The sequence below is a fragment of the Peromyscus eremicus genome, chromosome 1 (genome assembly GCF_949786415.1).
Source record: "Peromyscus eremicus chromosome 1, PerEre_H2_v1, whole genome shotgun sequence".
NCBI lineage: Eukaryota > Metazoa > Chordata > Mammalia > Rodentia > Cricetidae > Peromyscus > Peromyscus eremicus.
In genome coordinates, this window is record NC_081416.1 from 163,702,111 (window position 1) to 163,727,751 (window position 25,641).

General features: G+C 54.3%; 1 protein-coding gene across 1 annotated transcript; it reads right to left on the reverse strand.

Moving 5' to 3' along the window:
- Positions 1-810: 810 nt before the first annotated feature.
- Prr12 (proline rich 12) lies at positions 811-25,591 on the reverse strand. The gene is made up of 14 exons (XM_059278664.1): positions 25,477-25,591; positions 23,921-24,033; positions 22,893-23,054; positions 19,507-22,811; positions 18,330-19,014; positions 15,915-16,339; positions 7,757-7,873; positions 7,467-7,600; positions 6,596-7,059; positions 3,789-3,914; positions 3,388-3,485; positions 1,324-1,470; positions 1,148-1,243; positions 811-982 (listed from the first exon to the last, which is right to left on the reverse strand). The coding sequence occupies exons 1-14, from the start codon at positions 25,560-25,562 to the stop codon at positions 836-838; spliced, it is 6,105 nt and encodes a 2,034-aa protein (XP_059134647.1). The 5' UTR covers positions 25,563-25,591; the 3' UTR covers positions 811-835.
- Positions 25,592-25,641: the final 50 nt, after the last annotated feature.

Consider the following 25,641-nt stretch of genomic DNA (forward strand, 5'->3'; position numbering starts at 1 on the left):
ACCGCCGCAGACAGAGCACTCCAGCCTGCTGGTAAAGTGTTGCTGTTGGGTTTCGTTTGGCTGGTTCTGTGTACACAGTGTATACAAGGTGAGTTGTACAGCGCCCAAGAGCAAGAGGTCAGGGAGAGGAGGGAACAGGGCAAAAAGGAGCAGGAGGGGACAGAGAAAGGCATTAAAAAATAGAACCACATTGAGAAGACAAAGGAAGTGGGCTGAGGGTGGGGGAGACAGATGCTGTAGAAAAGGAACAGGAAGGCAGGACGAGGGGAGCCTTCTCACCCTCCCTCTCCATCCCTCCCCCACCCTAGGTATGTACAATAAATAAGATTAAAAATAATTAACAAGATGTTTGGCCCCTCCCACCCAACACCACACGCCCTTGGGGAGCAGCCTTTAGCAAAGATGTTGGCCTGGAGGGGGGAGCTTGAGAGCAGAGGGCGTCCCCCAGTTCTCTCAAGTTGTCCCGCCTCCCTCAACCATACATAGAATTTTCCTATACATTATGTACATGGTGGAGGGGAGGAGCAATGGCTGTGTTGGGCGGGCTGGGCCAGGGGCCAGGGCAAGTGTTACTAAATAGACATTTATACATATATATAAATAATTTCTCTGTACACGAACGGGGGAGGGCGTCAGAGGGATAGAGGGGAGGGCTGTGTGGATACACCCTGGCTGAGGACGCGCCCTTCCCTCCTGGCAGCGAGGGAGCCCAGATGTCAGCTCCAGAGGACAGCTCTGTCCAGTTCTCAGTTCGTGGAGGAGGTGGCCGCCCCGCCGGGCCGGGGGCAGTCACCCCGCCGGGCCGGGGGCAGTCACCCCGCTGGGCCGGGGGCAGTCACCCGCAGCGGCTGTGGGCCTGTGCTTGGGCCAGCAGGTCGCTGAAGGAGTCGAACAGCTGCTCTAGCCACGGCTGGTTCCGCATACACTGCTGGACCACTTCCTCTTGGCCCAGGTCCTCGGCACCACCCTCGATGGCCAGGGTCTGTGGGGAAGCAAAGTGAAGCTGCGTGGGAAGAAATGGCTAGGGAAAGGATGGGACAGGACGCCAGAGAGGATGGGACCAGGGCCCTGAGTCTGAAGGAGGAAGGCTGCAGTTAGACCCCCAGGTCTAGGGGAGGGGGGCTGAGGGTCTGGGCCGGGGACTCACCTGGTCTCGGCAGCGCAGGAAGGTGTGGTATTTGTAGTGGTGCAGAGAGTGGTAGAGGGTGTAGTACCCCGACTTCTCCAGCTCCACCTTGAACTCCTGCACAGAGGAGCAGATGCTCAGATCCTCAGCCCATCACCACTCCACCGAGGGTCACCCTTCCTGGGGTCAGGTCCTACCTGGGCCCGCACGACACTTCTCTTGAGCTTGCTGAGCGTCTTGCGGTTGTAGGGCTCCCCTGCAGGCCGCAGCCGCACAGCCCCCTCCTCGGGAGAGCCTTCTCCAGTCTGTTCCACCTGCAGCTGCGGGAACGTGTGCAGGGCATCCTGCGGGAAGCCAAAGGGTCAGTGGCCACCTCCCTGGACCCACACACCACCCAACTCCAGCACTCAGATCTTTCACTGTCCCCTAAGAGAGTTTCAGGAGACCCACAGGCATATGTTGTCTCCTAGGCCTGGCTGTCCTGCCCCTATGACTCTATCATGGCCTCAAATCTCCCAAATACCACTTTTCTACCCACCATTCTGTAACACCCCAGATTATGTGCTCTGTGGCATAGGGAGACAGCTCTGTTCTCTCAGACAACCGAGGTTCAGTTCCTAGCACCCACATAGAGTGGCTCATAACTGCAAATATGGGGATCTGAAGCCAGCCTCTGGTCTGCAGTGGAAACACACACACACACACACACACACACACACACACACACTGGTGGCTGGTGAGATGGGTCAAAAGCTGCAGAAGACCCAGGTTTGTTTCCAGCATCTACATGGCGGCTTACAGCCCCCGTAATTTCAGTTCCAAGAGATCTGCTGCCCTCCTCTGGCCTCGAGGGCACTGCACACACCTGGTGCATATGCATGCATGAAGGTGAAACACTCATACGCTGCATTATCTAAAATTGTGTACTGTAGTTCACAGCGCAAGCCCAACCTATCCCAGAACTGTGTACACCAGATGAACATCTGACCCAGGGGGGCACTCAGACTACTACCAATTGGAGTTCTCGCTCGCTCTCTCTTTTTTAAAGATACGATCTCACTATGTAGCCCAGGCTGGCCTTGAACCCACAGAGATTCACCTGTCTCTTCCTTCCAAGTACTGGGATTACAGGAATGTGGTACCCCACAATTACTTTTTATCTTGTAACACATCCTCATTAAGTGGCCCAAGATGGCTTTGAGTTTTGATTCTCCTGCCTCAGCCTACCAAATAGCTGGATGACAGGTATATGCAGGCTGATCTCTATGAGTTCAAGGCCAGCCTGGTCTACACATACAGTTCCAAGATAGCCAAGGCTACCTAGAAAGACCCTGTCTCAAACCAAACCAAAAAACAAAAGAAATGTATCAAACAGAATCCTTAGAATCAGATGAAAATTTTTACCCTACCTTTTCCAAGTCAGACTAACATGTTGCCAAGCATCTCCAAGACAACTTATTATTCTTTTTTTTTTTTTTTTTTTTTTTGGTTTTTTGAGACAGGGTTTCTCTGTGTAGCTTTGCGCCTTTCCTGGAACTCACTTGGTAGCCCAGGCTGGCCTCAAACTCACAGAGATCCGCCTGGCTCTGCCTCCCGAGTGCTGGGATTAAAGGCGTGCGCCACCACCGCCCGGCCGACAACTTATTATTCTATCCCAGATTTAATTCTCAGTGACAATCTAAAAGCCACCCCAAACAATCCAAATAGGACTAACTTCTTCCAGAACCCCGAGCAGCCAAGCCTCCCATGTTTACAGTCTGAAGAGTGTCAGGCCTGCACCACCATGTCCGGGTAAGACAGTCCTGTGGATGGACGCAAGGCTCACTACGAACTGAGCCACATCCCCAGCCCCATATCAGGACTCGAATCCTCGGTGCCGTGTGAGCACTGTACCTCAGGATTCTCAAGGTGGCCCTGGGATGTTCTGTCCAGCATAACGGGCCATTCCAGAGGGAAATGGCAGGCAGGCCTGAGCCCTGGGATTTGAGTCTTGTTTCATACGGACAGGAGCCAGGTTACAGGGTGGCCCAACAGAACCATCAGGCCCTGCCCTTGCTCATGAACCTTTGCTCTGGGCCTGCTGGGAAGCCAAGACCTCTCTAGCTTAGCTTTCACCTCCCATCCGAGCCCAGGACAGCAGGCCCTTGCAATGACCCTCCTCTAGGGAAGAACTTAAGGAACTTCGAGTGGCTGGCACCCCACACTCCAATCTCCACACCTGATCTGGGCCCTATGCAAGCCCCACTCAGGCCCCCAAGCACCTGCAGAGCTGGGCTCAGTGACAGCCGCTTCAGGACCTTTTTCTTGTGCTCATTGAGGAGGCCATCAATCTTCCGCATGGGTGGAAGGTAGAGTTCATCTGCAAGAGCAGGGGTGTCAGAAGGTAGCAGCTCCCATGCACAGGAGGAGAGAGACTGGGGTCCCCAAATCCCCTTCTCCCTGGGACTACTGAGTCCAGGTTTAGCGCTCCTCCACAGGCCCCAGCTTTCCTCTCCAAGGACTAAGTGCCCAGTGTTCAACCCCAGACCTAACCATAGGCCCATCCCTCCTCCCCAGGCCCTAGCCTTTCTCCCAGGCCCATCCTTCAGCCCCAGGAAAGCAGCACCCACCCACAACTCCTTCCCTCCTCTGAGGTCCAGCCTTCTTCCCTGGTCCAGCTCACCATGCGTGTCTTCCAGGGCCTGGATCATGTCCGGGTCCAGGGCTGTGCTCACTAGCATCTCCACATAGCTTCGGTACATCTCCCGCATGGCCCGTGTCTTCAGCAACCGTCCTGGAACTACCCGCTCTGGGGAGATATGGGACACAAACTTATCTCTAGGCTACTGTGCCACACCACACACACACACACACACACACACACACACACACACACACACACACACACATACACACACTACTTTCAATGGCAAGGATGGATTCATAGTGCAGACTCTTGCTAAAAGGGTACAGGCAAGCCCCTGGTGACCGAGGTCAGAAAAAAGTGGCTTGGCCTCTTCAGTTGGAATGCCATATTCAAGGTCACAAGAACATGGAGTGACAAGAACTACCATTTGGGGCCAGTAAACTGGGCCTAATTCAGTGTGGCTCCTTTGAAATCCACAAAAACAAAGTTGGTTACAAAGACACTGAATCAAGACAAATCAGCTGAGAGTGGTGGGGCACACTTTTATTCCCACTTGGGAGGCAGAGGCAGGTGGATCTGAGTTCAAGGCCAGCCAGAGCTGCAGTGAGACTCCACTGAAACAAACATATCCGAACAAAGCGCAGAGACGAGGGCCGAGGACGTAGCTGAGGTGGCAGAGTGCTCGTCCAGCATACACAAATCCCGAGGTCCCATTCCCAGCACCAAACAAACTGGGCATGTAATGCCAGCACTGTCATGCCACAGGTGGAGGCAGGAGGATCCGAGAGGCAAGGGCCTCCCTCAAGTACATAGCAAGTTCCAAGGCATCCTGGGCTACATAAATCATCTTAATAATAACAATAATAATAAAAACAGAGAAAAGAGAGGGAAGAGAAGAAAGAGGAGGAGGAAAAGAAAAAAACGAAAGATGGAAAAGCTGTGAGGAAAAGGACCACACTGACTAACTGCTTTCATAGCTGAACACAGACTAAGTTAAAAATTTACACTGGAGCCGGGCGGCAGTGGCGCACACCTTTAACCCCAGCACTCAGGAGGCAGAGGCAGGCAGATCTCTGTGAGTTGGAGGCCAGCCTGGGCTACAGAGCTAGGTCCAGGACAGCCAGGGCTGTTACACAAAGAAACCCTGTCTTGAAAAGAAAAAAGAAACAAAACAAATAAACAAAATCTACACTGGGCCTGGAGATACGGCTTAGTGGTTAAGAGCACCAAGTGCTCGAGAGGACCCGGCACCCACATGGCAGTTCCAGCACCCACCACCACCTTCTGGCCGCCGCTGCACCGGGTATACACATGGTGCACATTGTGGATTATCTTTTTTTTTTTAAGATTTATTTATTTATTATGTATACAGTATTCCGCCTGCATGTATGCCTGCAGGCCTGAAGAGGGCACCAGATCTCATTACAGATGGTTGTGAGCCACCATGTGGTTGCTGGGAATTGAACTCAGGACCTCTGGAAGAGCAGCCAGTGCTCTTAACCTCTGAGCCATCTCTCCAACCCCGGATTATCTTTTTGTACACTGTGAAGATGCGCCAGTGTTACTGGTTTAAAAAAGCTAAAGGGCTAATAGCTATGCAGGATTTTCGGGCAGTCAGAGCAGAGAGAATGCTGGGAAGAAGAAGGGCAGAGAAGCCAAGGTAGCCAGCTAGAGGCGGAACAAGTCCAACACACAAAATGGGATAGAGGTAAAAGCCACGTGGTAGATAGACCATAGATGAAAAGATATGGGTTACTTTAAATTATAAGAGCTAGTTAAAAACAAGCCTAAGCTACTGGCCAAGATTTCATAATGAGTTTCCGTGTCGTGATTTGGGAGCTGGCTGGTGGGACAGAAAAATCCGCCTACAGGTACACAGACATATATGTAAGCAATAAATAAAAAAATAAAAAAATTAAATAAATAAATAAATAAATAAATAAATAAATAAATGCCTGGAATCTTTGCAAATGGATGTGGTATATATGTTCAACTCTACAGGTGAGGTCATGCCTTTCTCAGGGTCACCCAGGGACTCAGAAGAAACACCACTGTCTCTGGGCTCCAGGATAGAGGCTGGTCCCACATCTGTCCCAGGCCTAAGGACCTGTGATGAACCCAGACCATCTATCACTCAACATAACAAGTGCTGCTGGCTTTGCTGGACTCAGTGAGCACCCAAGACAGGTGCTCCCTCCTGGTGCCTGTTCCCTCATCTGTACACGGTGTTTTATTTGTTTATTTATATACTCTGTAACTAATTTATTTACTCTGCAATACAGAAGATTCAAACACTGAGTTACATCTCACCCTTATTTTTATTTTAGAAATGTCTTGTTGGGTTTGTTTTTTTTTTTTTTCCCCCCCCAGGACAGGTTATCTCTGTGTAGCCCTGGCTGTCCTGGAACTCGCTCTATAGACCAGGCTGTCCTTGAACTCAGAGATCTAACTGCCTCTGCCTCCCCAGTGCTGGGATTAAAGGCGTGCACCACCACTACTCAGCTATTCTTTCAATTTTTTGATACCGTGTTCTTATGTAGCCCCGGATGGCTGGCCTATGTCAGTATGGCTATCTTCTAGATGGAATTACAGCAGCTACCTCTTTGGGCTGTCCTGAAAATTAAGCAATTATGTACCAAGGTTTTAGCAGACAGACATCATTATATAGGGAAGTGACTGTGACTGTTAACTGTTAGCTTCTTCCATTGCTGGGGAGGAGCTCCCTTTGTCCCCATCTTGTGGAGGCGATCTGCAGCCCCCAGGCTGACACCCACCCTGCCCCTCCTGAAGGCCAGTATTCCCTCCCTAGGTGACCCCGTCTGCCTTCAGCCACCGGAACTTACCATCCTCACTGGGAGCACCAGGCGAGGACTCTGAGTCTGAGGAGCTGCCTCCAGGCCTGCCACCTGCTGAGGCATTACCCACTGCCTCTTTCAGCCACTTCTTCCTCTTCTTCGGAGGTGGCTCGGCCTTGACCTTCGTGGGCCTGGTTTTGGGCAGCCGGGAGGTGGTGGACTGTCCTGTGGCCAGGCTCCGGTCATTCCTCATCTGCCGCCCACTGGTGGCCCGTTCGCTCCGTAAAGGTCTATCACCACCACGGGTGACCCTCTCCTTCTCCACAGGTCGGGGTGGCGAGGGCTGCTCTGGGGCCGGGGGCTCGAGTACAGCAGGTTCCGGTGTCACTTCTGGAGGCTTCTCTGATGTTACCTTCTCAGGGGTCTCAGGCTTAGGAGGTGGAGCTGGGGCCTTAGATGGAGGTACAGAGCTACCCCCCACAGGGGTAGGGCCCTTGGTCTGCCCAGACCGTCTGGGAAAGGACAGAAGAGACTGTTATCAGCAGGTTGAAGGTTCTCACTCTCACCCCCTGGGGCCCTGAGATATATCCCATAACGCTCACAAATGTTGTTCATGCTTTCTTCATGCGTAGGTGGGGAAATCTCTGCTCTCCCCCCCCCCCCCCCCGAAGCCTCTCCTTCCTCTCTCTGGGTCTGTCTCTCAGTGCCCCTCTCTCTGGGTCTCTGCCATCCCCTCTCTGGGTTTATCTCTCTGAGACTCTGCTGCCTGCTTCTCTGGATCTGACACCTCCCACTATGGGTCTCTTTCTCCTTCTCCCAGCTTGTCTCCTGGCTCTAGCTCCCTCACTGAAAAGCTCCATCGCCTGTATATGGAACCAGCCTCACCCTTCCCTCTCAGGGACCCTGTCACTGTCGGTACCTGACTGGCAATGGGGGCCGGTGCCAGGGTTTCCGAGCGCACACCCTCACATAATCCTTCTTGTTGACATTCTCCAAGAACTTCACATAGAGGCGCTGGTACCGGTTTTTCGCATCCCCAAAATAACCCAAATACTGTGGAGGGACCAAAGCCTGTGAGAGCCAGCATGCTTTACCGGTAAAAACCCACCTCCGGAAAAGGAGGTCTCCACCCTGCCTGGGCCATGCCAGAGAGGGACCCCAGTACTGAGCGCTCTACCCCAAAGTCTGCACCACAACCCAACAGCTTACATTACTGGTGGCACAAAACTGCCTCTGGCCATCCTTGATCTCTGGAGTGAACTTCTGCAGAAGGGCCTTCTGGACACGCCAGATGGGTGGAGGCTCACGGCCGGTCTGTAGTGCCAGCTGAGGAGGAGAAAAGGGAGGCCTACAAGGTTACCCTCATCCTTGCCCTGCTGGCCTGTCCCCACAGAGAAAGCTGGAGAGGCATGGTAGCTCACACCTCTAATCCCAGCACAAGAAACTGAGGCAGGAAGATTGTCACAAGTGTAAGCCTGCCTAGGCTACATTGCAAGGCTGTCACAAAAACAAACAAAAACCTCCCCAAAATGAAGACCCATCTACAAGCACTGTCCTCTTGATGGTCTCATAATGCCCTAACCCCCAAGAGGAAGCCTGATTCTACCCATGTTCTCCTAGTGTCTCGTTAAAATGTTCCTTTTTTCCAGTGTCAGGGCTGAACCCAAAGTCTTGTGTGTGCTGAGGCACTGCTGACCCCCCAGGCCCTCACTGATGAGGGCTACACCCCCAGGATCTAAGACAGTCTCACTAACTTACCATCCTCATGGGTCAGCCTCCCCTGGATCTGGGATGGCAGGCTGCAGCATCTGGCCCAGCTACCTACTAACGCCTGAGCAGGCAGGCTTCCTTTGCTTACACCACAGTGTTTTAACTTACTGATATTTAAGTACGGTAAGCTCTGAACACGTACCCACCATTAGTGACACATGAATACTTGCTCGACCCAGGAACACAGCAGCAGAGACTCACAGCCATGGTCAGCTCCTACACCAGCATCCCTGTCTCGTCTCCTTATGTGACTTTAGTCAAGACCCTCTCTGTGCCTCCTATTCAGCAGACTGTTAGAACACCTTCTCTACACTCATGTGACTGATCTAAGAGTCATAAAAAACGGAGTCTGTGTAAGCAAACTGCACAATCCAAGAACAGACAGCCATGATCTAGCATGCATGCCTCAATACTGGGGCTGGTACTCACAGCAGACATCACTAATTGACCCCAGATCTCACTACTTCTGAACACAATGCTAAAAGACAAACAAAGCAATAACTTGTGATAATGTGAAGAGAAAAATCTATGGAACTAGGTTAAGAGGTAAAAGTTAGGGCTGGAGAGATGGCTCACTGGTTAAGAGAGTTCTTCTAGAGGAGCCACGCTCAGTTCCCAGCACACTTCAGATGGGTCACAAATGCCTGCGGTTCTAGCCGGCCTCCGAGGGCCCACACACATACACTTACAAAGACATACACGTAAATAAAAATAAAATAAAACAAATCTTTAAAGAGTCAAAAAAACAATTAACCTGGCCCCTTCTTTTGGGGGTATAGTCTGAAGGTGCCATCCAGAACCAGGAAGAAGCTTCTACCAGAAACCAAACCTGCCGCAGGCTGACCTTGAACTCCCAGTCTCCATAAGACACCCAGGCTACTGCAACTTAGTACAGCAATCTGAGGAGACAGTGATAACCACAAGGCCTTTCACGAGGCATTCCAAACACAGGGAGCAATATACACAAATACACAGAATGGAGTATGGGCGTGATGGCGTGGGCCAATCATCCCTGCTACTTAGGAGGCTGAGGCAGGAGGACTGAGAGATCAAAGCCAGGCAAGGATACACAGTACGAACCTATCTCAAGAAGTAAAGAATTGAATGGTGGACGCCGGCCTAGAATCCCCTGTGAGGGGATGGGGTGTGGCTCAGCAATAGGGCTCTTTCCTAGCACATTTTCTTCCCTGGCTTCCAGCCCTAGGCGTTAGGTATGAGATAAGTCATCAACCTGGCAGATGAAGGACAGCAGGGACAGACAGGCTCTCCCTCTTGACCTCTGACGTCCTCCACTCCCAGGGCTGTAGCACTAGGGTCCCATTGCACAGGCTTTACCCCTGGCAACTGACCTTCACACATGAAGGGGACCACAGAGGAGACAAACACAGGCACAAAACACTCAACGGCCCCAAGAAGCCAGGCGTGGCACTGCATGCCTGTAATTCCAGCACTTTGGGAGTCTGACTGCTGTGACATTGAGGCCAGCCTGGGTTACAGACTGAGACACAAAAGTGCTTCCTGAAAGAGGTGATGTCTAAATGGGTACTTGAAAAGAGTGAAGTATGTCCTGGGTGACACAAGAATGCAGAGATGTGGTTATTACATTCAAAGACTACAGATCAAGTGATCAAGAAGAATTCAGCTGATAACTGCAATCAATTAGTCATGTCTGCCTTTTAATTTTGTACTCAGAAGTAGCAGGACCTGGGATCTATTGGTAATGTCTGCTTTGAGTACCAGCACAGTATGGGTATTGGCATGCCAAGTGATGACTATGTAGTCATAGCCTGGTGAGATTTATTTCCACACCCTCATTTCTTTTTCATGATTCTTGAATCAGTCATGTACATGTAAAGAAGGGGTTCTAACAACTTGCTGAATGAAAAGCACAGAGAGGGTAAAAGCACAGAGGTAAAGCAAGGACACAGGCACCCTGCACCCCCCGTCCTTTCTTCCAAGCTACCACATGGCTCCCATCCCTCCTGCTCTGTGACATCACAGGCTGGGTCAGAGGCCCCCAAAAGATAAGTCTATTTCAGACCACATTCTGCTCAGCTCCAAAATACACAGACGTTTAGCCCGGCAGGGAAACAATGCCTTCGAGTCCTCTCCCTTATCCCAAACCCTACCCTACAGGAATCAGACCTCTCAAAAGTTTGCAGCCACATCACAGACTTTCATGCCCCACCAGTGTGAACAAAAAACTCACTGTTCTGGTTCTGAAGAGACCTCCATGAAGTCCTGTTGGGGCTCCTCACCAGGCACCAAGCCTCTCCATATCTGCCTCTCTGCTCTTTTCCCAACTGGGCGTTTGGTCTTCCTCCAAAACACCCTTCCTATTCTTCATTATTGATTTTTATTACTACATGTCTGTCTGTGGGTGCGTGTACCCGTGGAGGACAGAAGAGGGCAAGACATCCTCTGGGGGTAGAATCCATGGTTGTGAGGAATACGATGTGGGTGTTGGGGAACTGAACCCAGGTCCCCTCCAGGAGCAGCTAACCCATCTCTACAACTCCTATTTTCAGTCTTCAGGAAGGAACCCAGATATCCCATCCTTGCATCCACCCCAGGCTATCTTTAAGGCTCGTACTTCCAGGCTCTCTTCTTGTCAATCGTATAGCCAACAAGGCTCAATGATTGACTAGGAAGCTGCCCATCTCATGGACCCCATACTGAGGAAGTCAGCCCACCGCAGGACATCTGACTCGAACAGTCAATGGGTAGGACAATCACTAGTTTCCATCTTGGAACCAAAGGATGACTGGGACCAATCAGATTATCTCCTAAGAATGTGACCTGTGATAAACTAAGCCATGTGCTGCTGTTAGTAGCAGGAATGTGAGCAGGTGAGCTACCCACACCCACATATGCTATGTAACAAGAAAGGTTAGCTGGGTCCAGCGGCCTGGAACTCTCTACGTAGACAAGTCAGCCTCCAACTTGTGGTAATCCTGCCTCAGACTCCCAAGGGCAGGGATTATAGGAGAGCCACCATGCTTGGATAGGCAAGAAAATCTCTTGTGTGTCAGAGTTTAAGGCCCATCAGAGCAACAGAGAAAAACCATACACAAAATCAAATCAAGCACGGTCCCAACAACAGGAAGGCAGTCATGGACAGCAGCAACAAATATATGGCTCTGAGGGCCTAAAACTTCCCCCAGTCACCTCCAGCAAAGACGGTGTCTTCAAGAGCAGCTGTCCACCCAACCCCAGTACCCCAGCTCCTCCATGATCTGGCCCTGGCCTCCTTCCCGGCCTGTACTCATGGTCCAGCGCCTCACCCTAGCATTTCCTCAAACCTGCCATACTTCTCACATGAGGCCTGACATTGGCCATGACGCTCACCCTTCTACAGAACTGAGCTGTAGCATCCTTTTCCTTTTACAGACAAGGACGCTGAAGTAGCCAGTGACCAACCCTGAACCATCCAATCTAGAGGCCAGTTATCCATATAGCTTTCTTTTTCAGGGTTTCTCTGTATAGCTTTTGGCTGCCCTGGACTCACTCTGTAGACCAGGCTGGCATTGAACTCACAGAGATCTGCCTGCCTCTGTCTCCCCAGCGCTGGGATTAAAGGCGTGCACCACCATGCCTGGCTTAGATATTTGACTTAAATAATAAAGTACATTCAAATGGCCAATTTCACTTGAATTCCCTTCCCAACTCCCTGTTTAGCTCTGGCTATTCTGGAACTTGCCCTGGACTCACCCTGTAGACCAGGCTGGCCTCAAACTCACAGAGATCCACCTGACTCTGCCTTCCTAGTACTGAGATTAAAGACATGTGCCACCATCATCCCCTGGCTCACCTGAATTTTCTATACTTGTGGAAATGAGAAAGTTTAAACTTTCATACAGAGTTGGGACGTACCTCAGCAGTAGAGCCCCTGCCTAGAATCCCCCAGTGAGGGGCTGGGATGTGGCTCAGTGGTAGAGCCTCTGCCTAGAATCCCCCAGTGAGGGGCTGGGGGTGTGGCTCAGTGGTAGAGCCCCTGCCTAGAATCCCCCAGTGAGGGGCTGGGGTGTGGCTCAGTGGTAGAGCCCCTGCCTAGAATCCCCCAGTGAGGGGCTGGGGTGTGGCTCAGCGGTGAGCCCCTGCCTAGAATCCCCCAGTGTGGGGCTTGGGATGTGTCTCAATGGTAGAGCCCCTGCCTAGAATCCTCAGTGAAGGTCCCAGAAATGGAACTCAAGCCATCAGATTTTGGGACAGGTGCCTTTACCTAATGAACCATCTCACTGGACCTAATTCTTACTATTAATTAATGAATATAAATCCATTTGTGCGTATACAGGCATGCGTGTGGCTCAGCTGTGGAGGTTGGAAGACAACTCGTGGGGATCTGTTTTCTCCTTTCACCTGGTGAGTCCTAGGGGTCAAACTCAGGTCCTCAACTGCCTGGCAAGCAAGCCCCCAGGGCTCCACCTGTCTCTGCCTCCTAAGCAGACTTAGGAACTACAAGTAGATACCACCAGAGAGTTTGTGGGACGGAGCTCAGTAAGTCCCCATGCTTACGAGGGACTTACCAACTGAGCCATTTCCCTAGCTTTTGGTTCATTTGAGACATAATCTCATGTAGCCCAGGTTGGCCTCAATCTGTTACACAGATGAGGATGACCTCTACTTCTGACCTTACTGGCTCCACTTTCCAAGCGCTGGGATATCAGCTTCCCACATGTCTGCTGCTTTCCAAGGCTGGTCTCAGCGTCATGGGCTCACCTGAGGACCTTCCTGCCTCAGCCTCAAAACAACACTGCTCAGACCACCAAAGGTTTAAAAAAAAAGCCAGAAAAGCAAATCATGGCAGAGCCTGACATACACCCTCTGTATTTTACTGAGTATTTACCAAGCCTTATAGTAAAAGCCAGCCCAATATCACAGCAACAGATCCAATGTTTCCAGCACCTTCTGTGTGGGGGCTGTAGGGACCAGGATAGGCCAGGTCATGTAAGCATTATCAACATACCCCTGGGAGAAGCTCGTGTCACCAGCTGTGACTGAGAAAACTGAGGCTTAGGATGACAACATGGCAGCCCACCTCCTCAGCAGGAGACCCGGTGTGGGGAGGAACCTGACTTGCTCACCTCCAGGAGTCCCTGACCCCAGCAAGAGGCATGGCCGCAGGGCTGGGCCCCGCCACTGCTCACACTTGAGTAGTATTTTAAGCATCTGAGTCCTCGCCTGGCCCCTTCCCTCTCCCACACCAGCTGGGTAGTATCGGATGGATGGTCCTGGCTCCTGTCCCAGCCCTGGCCAGGGAATGGGTCCCTTCCCAAGGCCCACTGGCTTTCCTGGTCTATAAGATGGGGCTAGTGAAGGCACTGCCTGGAGCCCTGTTCACCAGGGTCAGAAAAGACACAGCACATGGACTGTGGAAAGCTTGCAATCGGGCCAGATTACCCACAAGTGAGGCCCAGGCCAGCCTGGGTAAATTCGGGAGACATTGCCCTTATCCAATCAACCGTCGCTCCAGCCCCAATTCCCAGTACTCAAACTAAACGAAACAAAAAACTAAAATTGTTAAGTCCACCTCACAAAAAATTCTTATAAGTTTCTGTCCTTGTCATGAATTCAACCCAATATCCATGTGAACTGGAGAAAGAACCAGTCGAGATTCAATGCAATACAATGTGCCCAATGGCAATGCATAATCCCACCAAAGACATGCAGAACAGCCTCCCTGTCCCGACAATGGCAGCCAGCTGAGCATCAGCTCGGGACTTCATGGGAGCAGCTGACATACCCTACCAAGCCCAGAACCAAAGAGATTCCTGACCAGCACTGACCACTGAGTCACGCCCTCAGCTTCTCCCTGGGGGATTCTAGGCAAGCATCCTATTGCTGGACCATGCTTTCAGGGTACCCCTGATTCAGCCAGATATGCCTGTAATCCAAACCTCTTAGAGCACAACTAATTCTTTTGGGAGCAGGAAGTTGGTTAATACTACTGGCTGTTTCCAGTTTCACTCTGCTAGATCATGTGACAAATACCCACAGATTTCATGTTGCTGATAAATCTTTATTTACAAAACTGGAAGCCGGGAGTGGTACCGCATGCAGAGGCAGGTCTCTGTGAGATTGAGGCCAGCCTGGTCTACATAATGAGTTCCAGGATAGCCAGGGCTCTGTAGAGACCTTGTCACAAAGAAAGACAAAATACAAAACTGGACTATGGCCAAGCATGGTGGTATACATCTGCAGTACTGTAGTCATGAGGATGGGACAAGAGGATTGTTGCACCTGGGAGCCCGCCGGACCTACACAGTGAGGTACAGCCCAGGCAGAGCTCACAGTGAGACCCCGTCTCCGGGAAGGTTCCTATCAGGAGCCAGCCGGACCTACACAGTGAGGTACAGCCCAGGCAGAGCTCACAGTGAGACCCCGTCTCCGGGAAGGTTCCTATCAGGAGCCAGCCGGAGCTACACAGTGAGGTACAGCCCAGGCAGAGCTCACAGTGAGACCCCGTCTCCGGGAAGGTTCCTGTCAGGAGCCAAGTGTACTGTCACTGAGCTGTATTCCCAGCCTTTTCTGTATTAATTTCTTCACTATATTTTCCAGGCTGGCCTTCCCTCTATTCTGTAGCACAGGAAGATCCTGGACTTAGTGTCCTCCTGTCACAACCCCACAGAACCTGGGATGGCAGGGCTGATACCAGCAGGTCCAGTTCTACACCAAGAATTTAAAAGTCAGCCAGGCACTGGTGGTGCAGGCCTTTAATCCCAGCACTTGGAGGGAGAGGCAGAAGGATCTCTGAGTTCGAGGCTAGTCTGGTCTACAGAGTGAGTTCCAGATAGCCAGGGCTGCACAGAAAAACCCTGTCTCCAAAAAAAAATAAATAAACTCAGCCTGACACACAGTGAGCATCCCAAAGCAAACAGCTGTTATACCACCTGCAAGTTACACAGACCTGCATTAGGTTGATATCAAATATGTAAATGGAAAAGAATATACTCTGGTTGGATCCCTTCTGGTAGGAAATCCCCAAGAAACGGAATCACCAAATGATGAATTTTGCATCCTAAATTCCACAATACTGACCTGCCAGGCAAGATGTGCTTACTGCTGCATTAGTGGCATGGCGGGTACGGGGGCAACCAACCGCTCTAACTGGATTTGAGCCTGGTCCACAGGAGGGAATTAATGTCTGGCCCTGTAAATCTGGTCAAGAGCCCACCGCCTGGGAAATCATATGGCCCCTGGGGATGGGGAGGCAGACCCCTCTGTCATTCTGCTAAATGGACACAATGTCACACAGCCTTCTAGATATGTATGGACACCCAGTTTGGTCGGAGAACCTTCCTTCTGCAATGGGCAGAAGGTGATGCAGAGACTCTGAAGTGACTGAAAAACACACAGCCTGAAACAGTCCATCTGAATCAACCCCAAAAGGCTCAGAGAGTATCACGGAAGAGGGACAGAGTGAATGAAATCAAGTGTCCTCACCCACCACCGCTACCAGCCACATCAGACCCACCGTGGACCCAGAAGCATCACAGCAAGCCCACCTCGGTAACACCTCTGCCTGCACCCCCACACAGGCTGGCTTGTCACTCGTCAGCTGCTCGATCAGTGACATAAGACACGTGCCGAGACTCACCTTGAGGGAGGGGATGTCCTCTGCACGGATGACAAACTCATCCCGCTCCCGGAAGATGCCCTCACCACCGCTCTCTCCGGCTTCCTCATCTGTCTCCCCACACACAGCTGCTGTCTCCTGCTTCTTGGCAAGGTGCAGGGGCCGGGCGTCTGGAGGTTCAGGGTCCTCTGGGGATGGGGCAGCAGGCTCCTCCGGAGCAGCAACTGGTGGGACAGCTGGGGGTGCTGGCGGGGGTGGTGGAGGTGGCGAGGGCAATGCTGGCGGAGGTGGCGGCTGTGGTGGAGGAGGTGAGCTAGCCACAGGGGTCACCAGTGGAGTAGGTGAGGGCATGGCTGGAACTGGGGGTGGGGGTGGGGGTGGGGGAGGCTGCGGCGTTGGGGCAGGAGGTGGGGTGGGTGGGGGCTTCTCCTCCAGCAGAGGAGGCTCTGAGAGAGAGAGAGAGAGAGAGAGAGAGAGAGAGAGAGAGAGAGAGAGAGAGAGATCAGATATGTGGTCTGCTCTGGACTTCCCTGTGTAGCCCAAGCTGGCCATCACCTCCTGATTTTCCTGCTTCAGCCTCAGAATGACCGTCATGGGCCACTATGCCCAGCTCTACTAACCATACAAATCCTTGTGCCTCTAACTGCCACTTAGCCCCCAGCATATCCACAAATGTCCTTAGGCGTCACTAAGGGTGGAGCAGAGGCAGGAGACGATCACTCTCCTGTAGAGGTCCCTCCCGCTTCCTTCTGTGAGACTGCCACCATCACTTCAGCAAGCGCATGGAGCTAATAAGGCTCCTGTCAGTCTCTCCAAGCCCTTGTCTAACCTTTTTTTTTCTTTTTTTAAAGTTTCTTGAGACAGGGTTTCTCTGTGTACCCACCGTGGCTATCCTGGAACTCGCTTTGTAGACCAGGATAGCCTCAAACTCATGGAGATCCACCTGCTTCTGCCTCCCAAGAGCCGGAATTATAGGTATGTGCCACCACCACCTTGGTTAACCCTTAGCTCCATAACCTAATGTGTAACTCTGAAGCTAGGCCCCTTCTGTGACTCCTAAGTCCTCATTCCCTCCCAGGACATTCACAACCTTTTACAAACCTCTCCCATGCCTCCTCTATCTGCTGTCATAGACTTCTAATGCCATCTACATCTACCTAATTACTGTGTGTGTGTGTGTGAGTGTGTGTGTGAGAGTGTGTGTGTGTGTGTGTGTGTGTGAGAGAGAGAGTGTGTGTGTGTGTGTGTGTATGTGTGAGTGTGTGAGTGTGTGTGTGTGCCATTTATGCAAAGCTACCTACAGAGACAGAAGAGGGTACCAGATCCTCTGGAACTGGATTTACAGGCAGTTGGATGTGGGTGCTGGGAACCAAACCCGGGTCCCTCTGGAAGAGCAGTAAGCACGCTTACTCACTGAGCCAGCTCTCCAGCCCCCCACGTACTTCTTCATAGTACTAAGGATAGAACCCAACTTTTTCACTCATTTGGGAAAAACACCATGAGTCCCTTCCCTGGCAGATTCTCCACAGGCACTCTACCTCTGAGCCATGCCCCCAGTCCTTCACTGGGGATTCTAGGCATGGGCCCTACCACTGAATCCACACCCAGGCCTCACTACTGACTCCTCAGAGCACTTCTGAGGCTCACATTCCATAACAGTTCCTAAGACTTCTCTGTTACCTCATTACATGTCCCTATCACTTATACCCTATTCTGTCTCTAGCATCCTCTAGGGCCCGGTACCAGGCCCTGTGATTCCCTGCAACACGTCTGAGCTCATTAAGAAATGATGTTCCGCCGGGCGGTGGTGGCGCACACCTTTAATCCCAGCACTCGGGAGGCAGAGGCAGGCGGATCTCTGTGAGTTCGAGGCCAGCCTGGTCTCCAAAGCGAGTTCCAGGAAAGGCGCAAAGCTACACAGAGAAACCCTGTCTCGGAGGAAAAAAAAAAAAAAAAGATGTTCTGACAGGTGGTGGTACCTCACAAATTTAATCCCAGCACTTGGGAGGCAGAGCTCGGTGGATTTCCGAGTTTGAGGCCAGCCTCAAATCTACAGAGCGAGATCCGGGACAGGCACCAAAGCTACACAGAGAAACCCTGTCTCAAAAAACTGAAACAAAAACAAAAACAGCCGGGCGGTGGTGGCGCACGCCTTTAATCCCAGCACTCGGGAGGCAGAGCCAGGCGGATCTTTGTGAGTTCGAGGCCAGCCTGGGCTACAAAGCAAGATCCAGGAAAGGCGCAAAGCTACATAGAGAAACCCTGTCTCGAAAAACAAAACAAACAAACAAACAAAACAAAAAAAAGATGTTTCTTCTCAGAAAGGATTTTTTTTCTGTCACTCAGGACATCACCTTTGCCATACATGCTTGTCTACACAACAGAAACCACCTGTGTCTGACTCACAGCGTCCCCAGACCACCTTCCGGAGCTCACCAGGGGTTCCACTGCTGTTGGTGCTGGGCAGGCTTGGGAGAGGGGGTGGCCCTGAGACTGCAGGTGTAGAGCCAGGGCCTAAGGGCGGTTCCTCTGGTGTAGCAGTGTCCTTAGGCCCTGGGAGTGGTGGATCATCCAGGGCAGAGATGGCCGAGGAAATGCTTTCCTGTAGGTCTCGGTTCTTGGCCACAGAATCTTCTTCATCAGAGGAGAAAGAGGGCAGCGTCTCCAGGTTGCGTTTCAGTTCTTCATCCAGGCGCTTGCAGGGCGAAGGGCAGCCCAGCCCGAGCCCTTCACTTTCTGCCGCCTCTAAGGCACCCCCCAGGCCAAAAGGACCAGAAGGTGCAGGGTGTGGCGGCGGCGGCGGCACAGTGGGTGTGGTGGGTGGTGGGGGCTGCAGGCCTCGGGTGGCCACAGAGGCTGGCACACTCTTAGGGGGGCTTAGTGGAGGCGTCAGGCCGGCTTGGTAGAGTGGCGGGTGCCGCTTGCCTGACTTGAGAAAGTCGAGGAAAGAAGCCATAAAGCCCGACTTCATCTCCGGCTGCTTCTCTTCTACCTCCTTGATCTTGGCCTCAATTTTCTCCCGGGTCAGGTTGGAATCCAGGCTATTGTGGTCTACACCCGAGATGGCATCATTGGAAGGTGCTCCCATGCCCTCACCAGCCTTGGGCACAGACAGCTTGATCTAGACATGGGGACAGCAAAGAGTCAAGGTCCAGGGGTCCACGCCATAGGCCTCCTCCCTCAGATTTAGGGATCCACATTTTATCCTTCCAAGTCTCTGAGACCTTGGAGTTCCATACCCCACCTCACTTTAGACCAAGTCCAAATCCTTCAACCAGGCTGTGGAGCCCTGGATTTCAATCCAAATGACCTTATTTAAATGGTAGGAGGCCAGGCCAATGGTTCCTTCCAGTACCCAGACCTTCCATAATATTCAGGCACACAGGATCTGAATGCCCAGCCCATCCTTCCATTTACAAGACTTAGAACCTGGTTCCTGACACCCTGTCCTCTCGTGAGCACCACATTACAATACTCCAGCTCCTGAAGACACCAGAATTCCATCTAGGTAACTGTCTTAATAAGGTAACCACAACTCCGATGCCTAGACCACCCTGCCACCTTCAATCTCAGACAGTCCAGCCCAACCCCTCCAAGACCCAGTCCCCCTCACCTTAAGCGGTTTCAGGGGCTCCAACCGAGTACTTCCCATTTCCTCAGCCTTCCTGCCTCTGCCCCTACCCCGGCCCCGAGGTTTCTTGGCCCCATCAGTGGCCATGGAGGCTGAGGCTGGCCCTGCAATGGCGGGGCCCTCCAGTGGACGAATCCGGGGTCTCCCCCGGGGTCGGGGAGGACCGTCACGCTTTGCCTTGGTGGGCTTGCGGCCTCGGCGACGAGGGCCATCAGGACCAGGGTTGGGTGGGCAAAAGTCTATGTCACCCAGTGGTGAGAGGGCTGGTCGGGAGCGGCAGCTAGACACCAGATCGGGCAGGCGTCTTGGGTTTAGACGGATATCTGCAGGTACGTCCGCTTTGTCCTCATCAGCCTCAAACTCGTACTCCTGCGCATACAGCTTCTTGGGTGTCTGGAAGGGGGGGTCTCGACGCCGTAGTAAGTGAAATGAGGATGTCTTCAGCAGCTTCTTTGGCTTGGTTGAGCAGAAGATGGGCGAGGTGAGACCACCCTTGGGCTCGGAGACAGGTGGTGGCGGTGGCGGTGGCGGTGGGGGCGGGGGCGCTGACTGGTGCGGCCCGCTCTGGATCAGGCCCAGTGGCTCTGCATTGACTGTGGAGGGAAGCTCAGGGGGTTTGTTGGGATCCAGGCCCAGGCCTGGAGTCTCTGGTCCAGCTCCAGATGCCCGGCCTCCACAGTAGGGTCCATAGGGGTCATAAGCAGTGGGACCAGGGGGTGGACCGGCACCAGTCTTGGGGTCCCCATCATCTTCAGTCTGTCCAGCCTTGCCATAGTCATCAGCTGCCCCTCCACCAAACATCTCCTCCATGGTGGGGAAAAAGCTCCGCTCCTCATCCTGAAGCAGTGAGTCGGGAAAGCAGATAGACGTGAGGGGTACAAACCGTGGTGCCTTGGTCCCTTGAGGGCTGGGACTTCTGTAGGCGCCTGCAGGATCCTTGCCCTCCGAGTTAGGTGGTCCCACACCAGTGTCCCCAGGACCTGGCGGCAATGGCTCCAGAGCCCCGAGCAATTCTTGCATTGCTCCGGGAGGCTCCAGGCTCTCCTCCGGTCGTAAACGAGGACTTGGTGCTGTGGGTTCCAGGCCGTGACTTCGAAGGTGGGCTTCGAGCTGCAGAGGCATGGGTGGTGGTGGTGGGGGCGGTGGTGGGGGCGGCTGGGGAGCCCCATCCCGGGTGGCTGGCTCAAGGAGGTGGACGCCAACTTTGGGGGCACTGGGTGAGGGGCTGGGGGCGTGGCTGAGCACGGAAGGGAGCAGCTGGGGGGGAGGTGGAGGCAGCACCATTGGAAGGTCAGGACCTCCAGCCTCCAAGAGGAGGCCATGGGGTGTGGGCTGGGTTGGCTGGGCCGTGGGTGGTGGGGGAGGTGGGCTCTTCTGCAAGAAGGCTCCCAGCTCCTTGGCACCTGCTCCATAGTGAACAACTGAGGTGGCCAGGCCCTCCGGGGTTTCGCCCCCTCGTTCTGGCCCCTTCTTCTTCTCCTTCATCCTCCCCAGGCCCAGCTCCAGTGCAGCCGTGGCACTCTCATCCAAGCTGGCACTGGTCCGGATGACACTCTGCAGGTGGTACCTCTGGGGATCTTCCTTGGCCAATTCATAAGGTGTGCCTGGCGGTCCTCCGGCTCCCCCACTGCCCCCAAGTCCCTTAGAGGCACCAGCCGGCCCATCCTCGCCCACCAAGCCATCTGCCCCTGAGGTCCGAGGTGGGCTGGGTGCCTGAAGCAGGTGCTGAATCAGAAATTCTTCATCTTCGGTGCGCTCAGCGGTAGCACCACCAGGGCCGGCAAGCATTTCTGACCCGTCTCCTTTTCCCTTGTAGCCGCCTGCTGCAGCTGAATAGTTGCTGGCCCCAGGGGGCGCCAGGAACGGAGCTGAAGCTAAGACGGAACTTAGGTATTTGCCAGGAGCTCCTGGAGAGCCAACCCCAGGAGGGCGGCCAGTAGCAGGCGGTGACTGGAGAGGCCGGATGATATGAGATGGGCTAGCCTCTCCACCACCTCCCAGAGAACTGGGTCCCCAGCCACCTCCATGGCCTGAGAGAGCTGGAGAGTGGCCAGTACTATAGCTGAGGGAGGGGCTGGCTGTGGGGAGCCCCTGTGAATGGGCAGCTGGCCCTGGGTAAGGCTCACCCTGTACCCCATAGAGCTGGCCCTGAAGCTGGTCTGGAGAGTAGCTCTGACAGGTAGCCAGGCCAGGAGGTGGGGGGCCGCTGGGGGGCTGCGGAGGCCCACCAGAATAGCTAGGGCCTTTGCTTAAGTCCTGTGCTTGACCCCCTCCAAACCCTTGCCCATAGGCCTGGGGTCCCAGAAGCCCTTGGGGCTGACCAGGAGAATATGCCTGGCCCCCAGCCCCGGCAGCCCCAGAGGCTTTTCCGGCAGCATAAGCAGCCGCTGGTCCACCCAGGCTCTGACACTTGGGTGTGGCGGTAGATCGAGGTGGTGGTGGTCTGGTGGCGGCCCCTGTACCTGGTCCATAACCTCCCTTGCTTGTCTTGTAACCAGGGGACTGGATGATAGGGCGGTACCCACCACCAGCCCCAGCCCCACCTCCCCCAGCAGTCTCCGGGCCTGTGGCCCGGCCAGCGGCTCCAGCTGTGGCTCCACTGGGCCCACCCTTGCTAGGTTCTCCAGCACCTGGAGAAGGTTCCCCCCCTCCCAAAGGGCTGCAAGCCAAGCTGGCCCGGTGGCCCATGGAGGGATAGCTGCCTCCGCAGCTCAGATAGTGCTGCAGGGAATGGGCTGGGGGCGGGGGCGGTGGGGGCTGGGCACTGGCTGGCCGCTGGTAGTGTTTGATGACCGTGTCCTGTCGGGGCAGGGCCCGCTCGGGGGGCGGGCCCGGGGCAGCACCCGAGAAGTTGTAGAGCTGAGGGGACGATGGTTCCGCAGCACTGGCTGCAGAGGAAGAAGCCAGCAGATTGAACTGAGCGGGGAGATGGCGCGGAGGTGGAGGTGGATCTGGGGGACCGGGGCGGTAAGGGGGGGTCTGCGCAGGGCCAAGGCCAGCAGGCCCCAAGACACCACCCCCTGCCAGGCGCTCGAAACCCAATGACGAGGGCACTGTAGGTGCCTGGGAGGGTTTCAGGTGGAGCACATCGTGGGGAGACAGGAGCCCGTTAGCAGGAGGACTGAACGGTGGGTCCTGGAGGCTGAGGGAGGAGGGCACTGGGAAGGGGCGGCTGCCGAAGGAAGCTGGGTGCTGGTAGGCAGACAGGGCAGAGGAAGACGGAAAGGTGCTGGAGCCCGGGAGGGCACCCGAGATGAAGAGTTCCGTGGGGCCTGGTGTGTGCATGGCTAGGGATGAAGAAGACCACAGGTCAGAGTGGGCCACGAGACAGCCCTTCTCCAGCCCTCTGGGAACCAGCAAGAGCTTACCTGTTTGCCAGGAAGGACTTCGGAACTGGGAGAGGAGAGAGGAGGCAGAGGGGCCAGGCTGGGGGCCCCGGGACTCCAGGGCCGAGATGAGGTTCATGACGGAGGCGTCAGGCCCTGCTGAGCCTGCGTGGTGGAGGCCAGTGTCAAAAAGTCCAGAGAGGCCTGGTAAGACACGAGAGGGCAGGTCAACCAGGCCAGGTGGAGGCAGGGGGTCAGAGAGGAAAGCCCTAAGCCAGTCCAGAGAATGGCTGGAGAGAAGGGCAGACAAGCAAATAGAACCCAGCACCTTTCAACTCAGTCCTCACGAGGCTGAGGCAGGAGGATCAGACCTTCAAAGACAATCTGAGCAACTTAGTGAGGCCCTGTCTCAAAATTAAAGAAAGGCAGGAATGGAGAGAGGGGAGCATGGAGGGAAGAAAGGCGTTGCTAAGTGCTGCATTCAAGGCTCAGGTTCGATTCCCAGCTCCACAGAAGTACCCACAAAAAGTCCAAAGAGGCAGAAAACAGGGAAAGAGCCAACCAGGAGAACCAGGGGGCAATCTGGACTGGTTTAAAAATCGGAGGGAAGGGAACCAATCAGAGGTGTGGGCGGCAAGGCCACGGTGCTGGTGGAGAGGTTACCTTAAGAAAAAAAGGGGCGGGACAAAAAATTGGAGCCAATAAGGGAAAAAAAGGAACCGAGGAGCCAAATGATCATGCAAACTCCCTGGGAAAGAAAGGACTGGGATGGGCTAGAGAGAGAAGGAAAAGCCTGGAAGAGAAGGTGGGATTTGGGGGCCCCTGATGGGTAGCAACCAATAGGAGTGAAGGGGGCGGGTCCACAAAGCGCCTGACGAATCCGGTGTGAAATGAAGCAGGGACCAGCAGCCTCAGAGGCAACCAATCAGGAGAAGTGGCAAAAAAAAAAAAAAAAAAAAAAGAGGGCCAGGACCAAGGGCAAGGCCAATTAGCAGGGGTGGAACTTTCAGCAACCAATCAGGTGTCGTGGGGGCGGACCGGCCCCAGCCCTCCGGGATGGGGACTCGTACCTGCCGGGTGGTGGTTGGTGGCATAGCTTTGTAGTGGGTGGGGGGCCGCGTAGGCCTGGCGGTGCAAGATGTCGGTTTCTGGGTGCGAGGTCCGGGAGCTGCCGTAGACCAAGCTGAGAGCAAGGGAGAGAGATGTCAGAATCTCCTCTCAAGCTATCTTCTGAGAAGAGGGCTGCGGGAACCTCCCACTTGACTGGAGGTGTTACTCCACGGAACCCTGAGATAACACCAAGGAATCCAATTGCCCCATGAGGGGAGCACAAAAACGACCCTCTTCTGGGAGCCTTCAGAGTCCCACGTTTGCAAACAGGCTGGCAGAGGCAGAGGACGTCACGGGAAATCTACAGTAGCCCAAGTGAAAGGTGTGGTCCTCTCCTGGAACCCTCCCCCGCCACAGCAGAACCAAAGGTCCAACCCTGCAGGAACACATGGGCACCCCAAGCCCCGCTGGAACAGCACAGACCCTGAATTAGAGAAGGGATCCAGCTAAGCCAGGAGCAGGAGGCAGCCTGTGTCCCAAATGGCAAGGGGAGAAGGTGGAGAGGGGACAGGACCCAGGGAAAGTCCCAGGTACAAGTACTGACATGAATGAGGTAGATCCCCAGGGGCTGAGGTGCAAGTGCACGGGCCCAGCAAAGCCAGGTGCATGTGCAAACAGGAGCTCGATTCACAAATGGGGGAAGAAAAGGTCCTGAGTGGGAAGTCCCACTCGAAAAACTTGTACACGCTGAGGAAACCCAAGTGTTGAGGGGGAGGGGCTGAAGGGCAGGTGAAGAGTGAGGACGCGCAAGAGTCAGATTCACAAGTGAACATGCCGCTAGCCACGCGTGCAAAGGGCCCACGCTCACACACGCAAACACTAACGAGGAAAAGATCAGACTCTACCCCTACAAGGGCCCAAATCTGTGGCCCTGGACCGGAGGGCAAAGAGTGCACCATCAACCAGGATTCTCAGCTTTGAGGGAGGTGGGGAGCAGAAGGGGGCGTGTCCCTAATCCCAGGACCCCCCCAACACACAGAAACCTAGCTTACGAAGGGGGCGGGGCCCCGTGCCCACTCTGCGCGCGGAATTTCTTGGAGGGGGGAGGGCCCGAGTGGCCCAGCCTCGCGCAGCCCCGGAACAATAGGACCTGGGAGGGGGTGCGCGCCCCCCCAGGTCTGCGAGCCAATTCTCCTTTCCTCCCACCTTTGCAGTTGCAGAGCCAGGGGCGCCCGGGGGGAGGGGTCAGCAAGCCGGGAATCCAAAGATGGGGGCAAGTCCAGGCCTTGCATTGCCAGTCCTTCCCATCTTCCCAAGGCCTTCCCGGTTCGAATTTGTTTTTGCGCCTCGCCTGCTTCGTTTCTCTTTTGCAAGCCGGAGCTGGCTTTGGCGGAGTTTACAATTTGCAAACTGGGGCGGCGGCGTTGTTACAAACCCAAAGAAGGCCGCTCCCTTGCAAGAGCCGGAGGGGGAGTTGGCGATGCACGCGTCGCCGGGCGGGCGGGCCCCAGGCCCAGGCCCGACAGGAATCCCCCACCTCTTGGCCCGTTTCTCCAGGTCCCCCTCAGCTCCTTACCTAGCTTTCGCTGACCTCTCGTAACTCCATCCCGCCCCGGCGCCGAGCGGGTCCCCGAAGCCGGCGCTGGGGTAGTTCCTGTCCATGAATTGGCCGCGGTGGAAATTGGGGGGAGGGGGAGGGAGGGGGAAAGGAGGGGGCGCGCGCGCGCTCTCCTCCGCCGCC

What these genes read in the sequence shown, in the direction of transcription:
- Prr12 (XM_059278664.1), bottom strand. Translation starts at nt 25,562, where the DNA reads ATGGACAGGAACTACCCCAGCGCCGGCTTCGGGGACCCGCTCGGCGCC. An exon ending in CAACAGCAGTGGAACCCCTG is followed by an intron (nt 16,340 to 18,329) that starts GTGAGCTCCGGA and finishes TCTCTCTCTCAG; the next exon opens with AGCCTCCTCTGCTGGAGGAG. An exon ending in CACTGAGCCCAGCTCTGCAG is followed by an intron (nt 1,471 to 3,387) that starts GTGCTTGGGGGC and finishes GGCTTCCCGCAG; the next exon opens with GATGCCCTGCACACGTTCCC.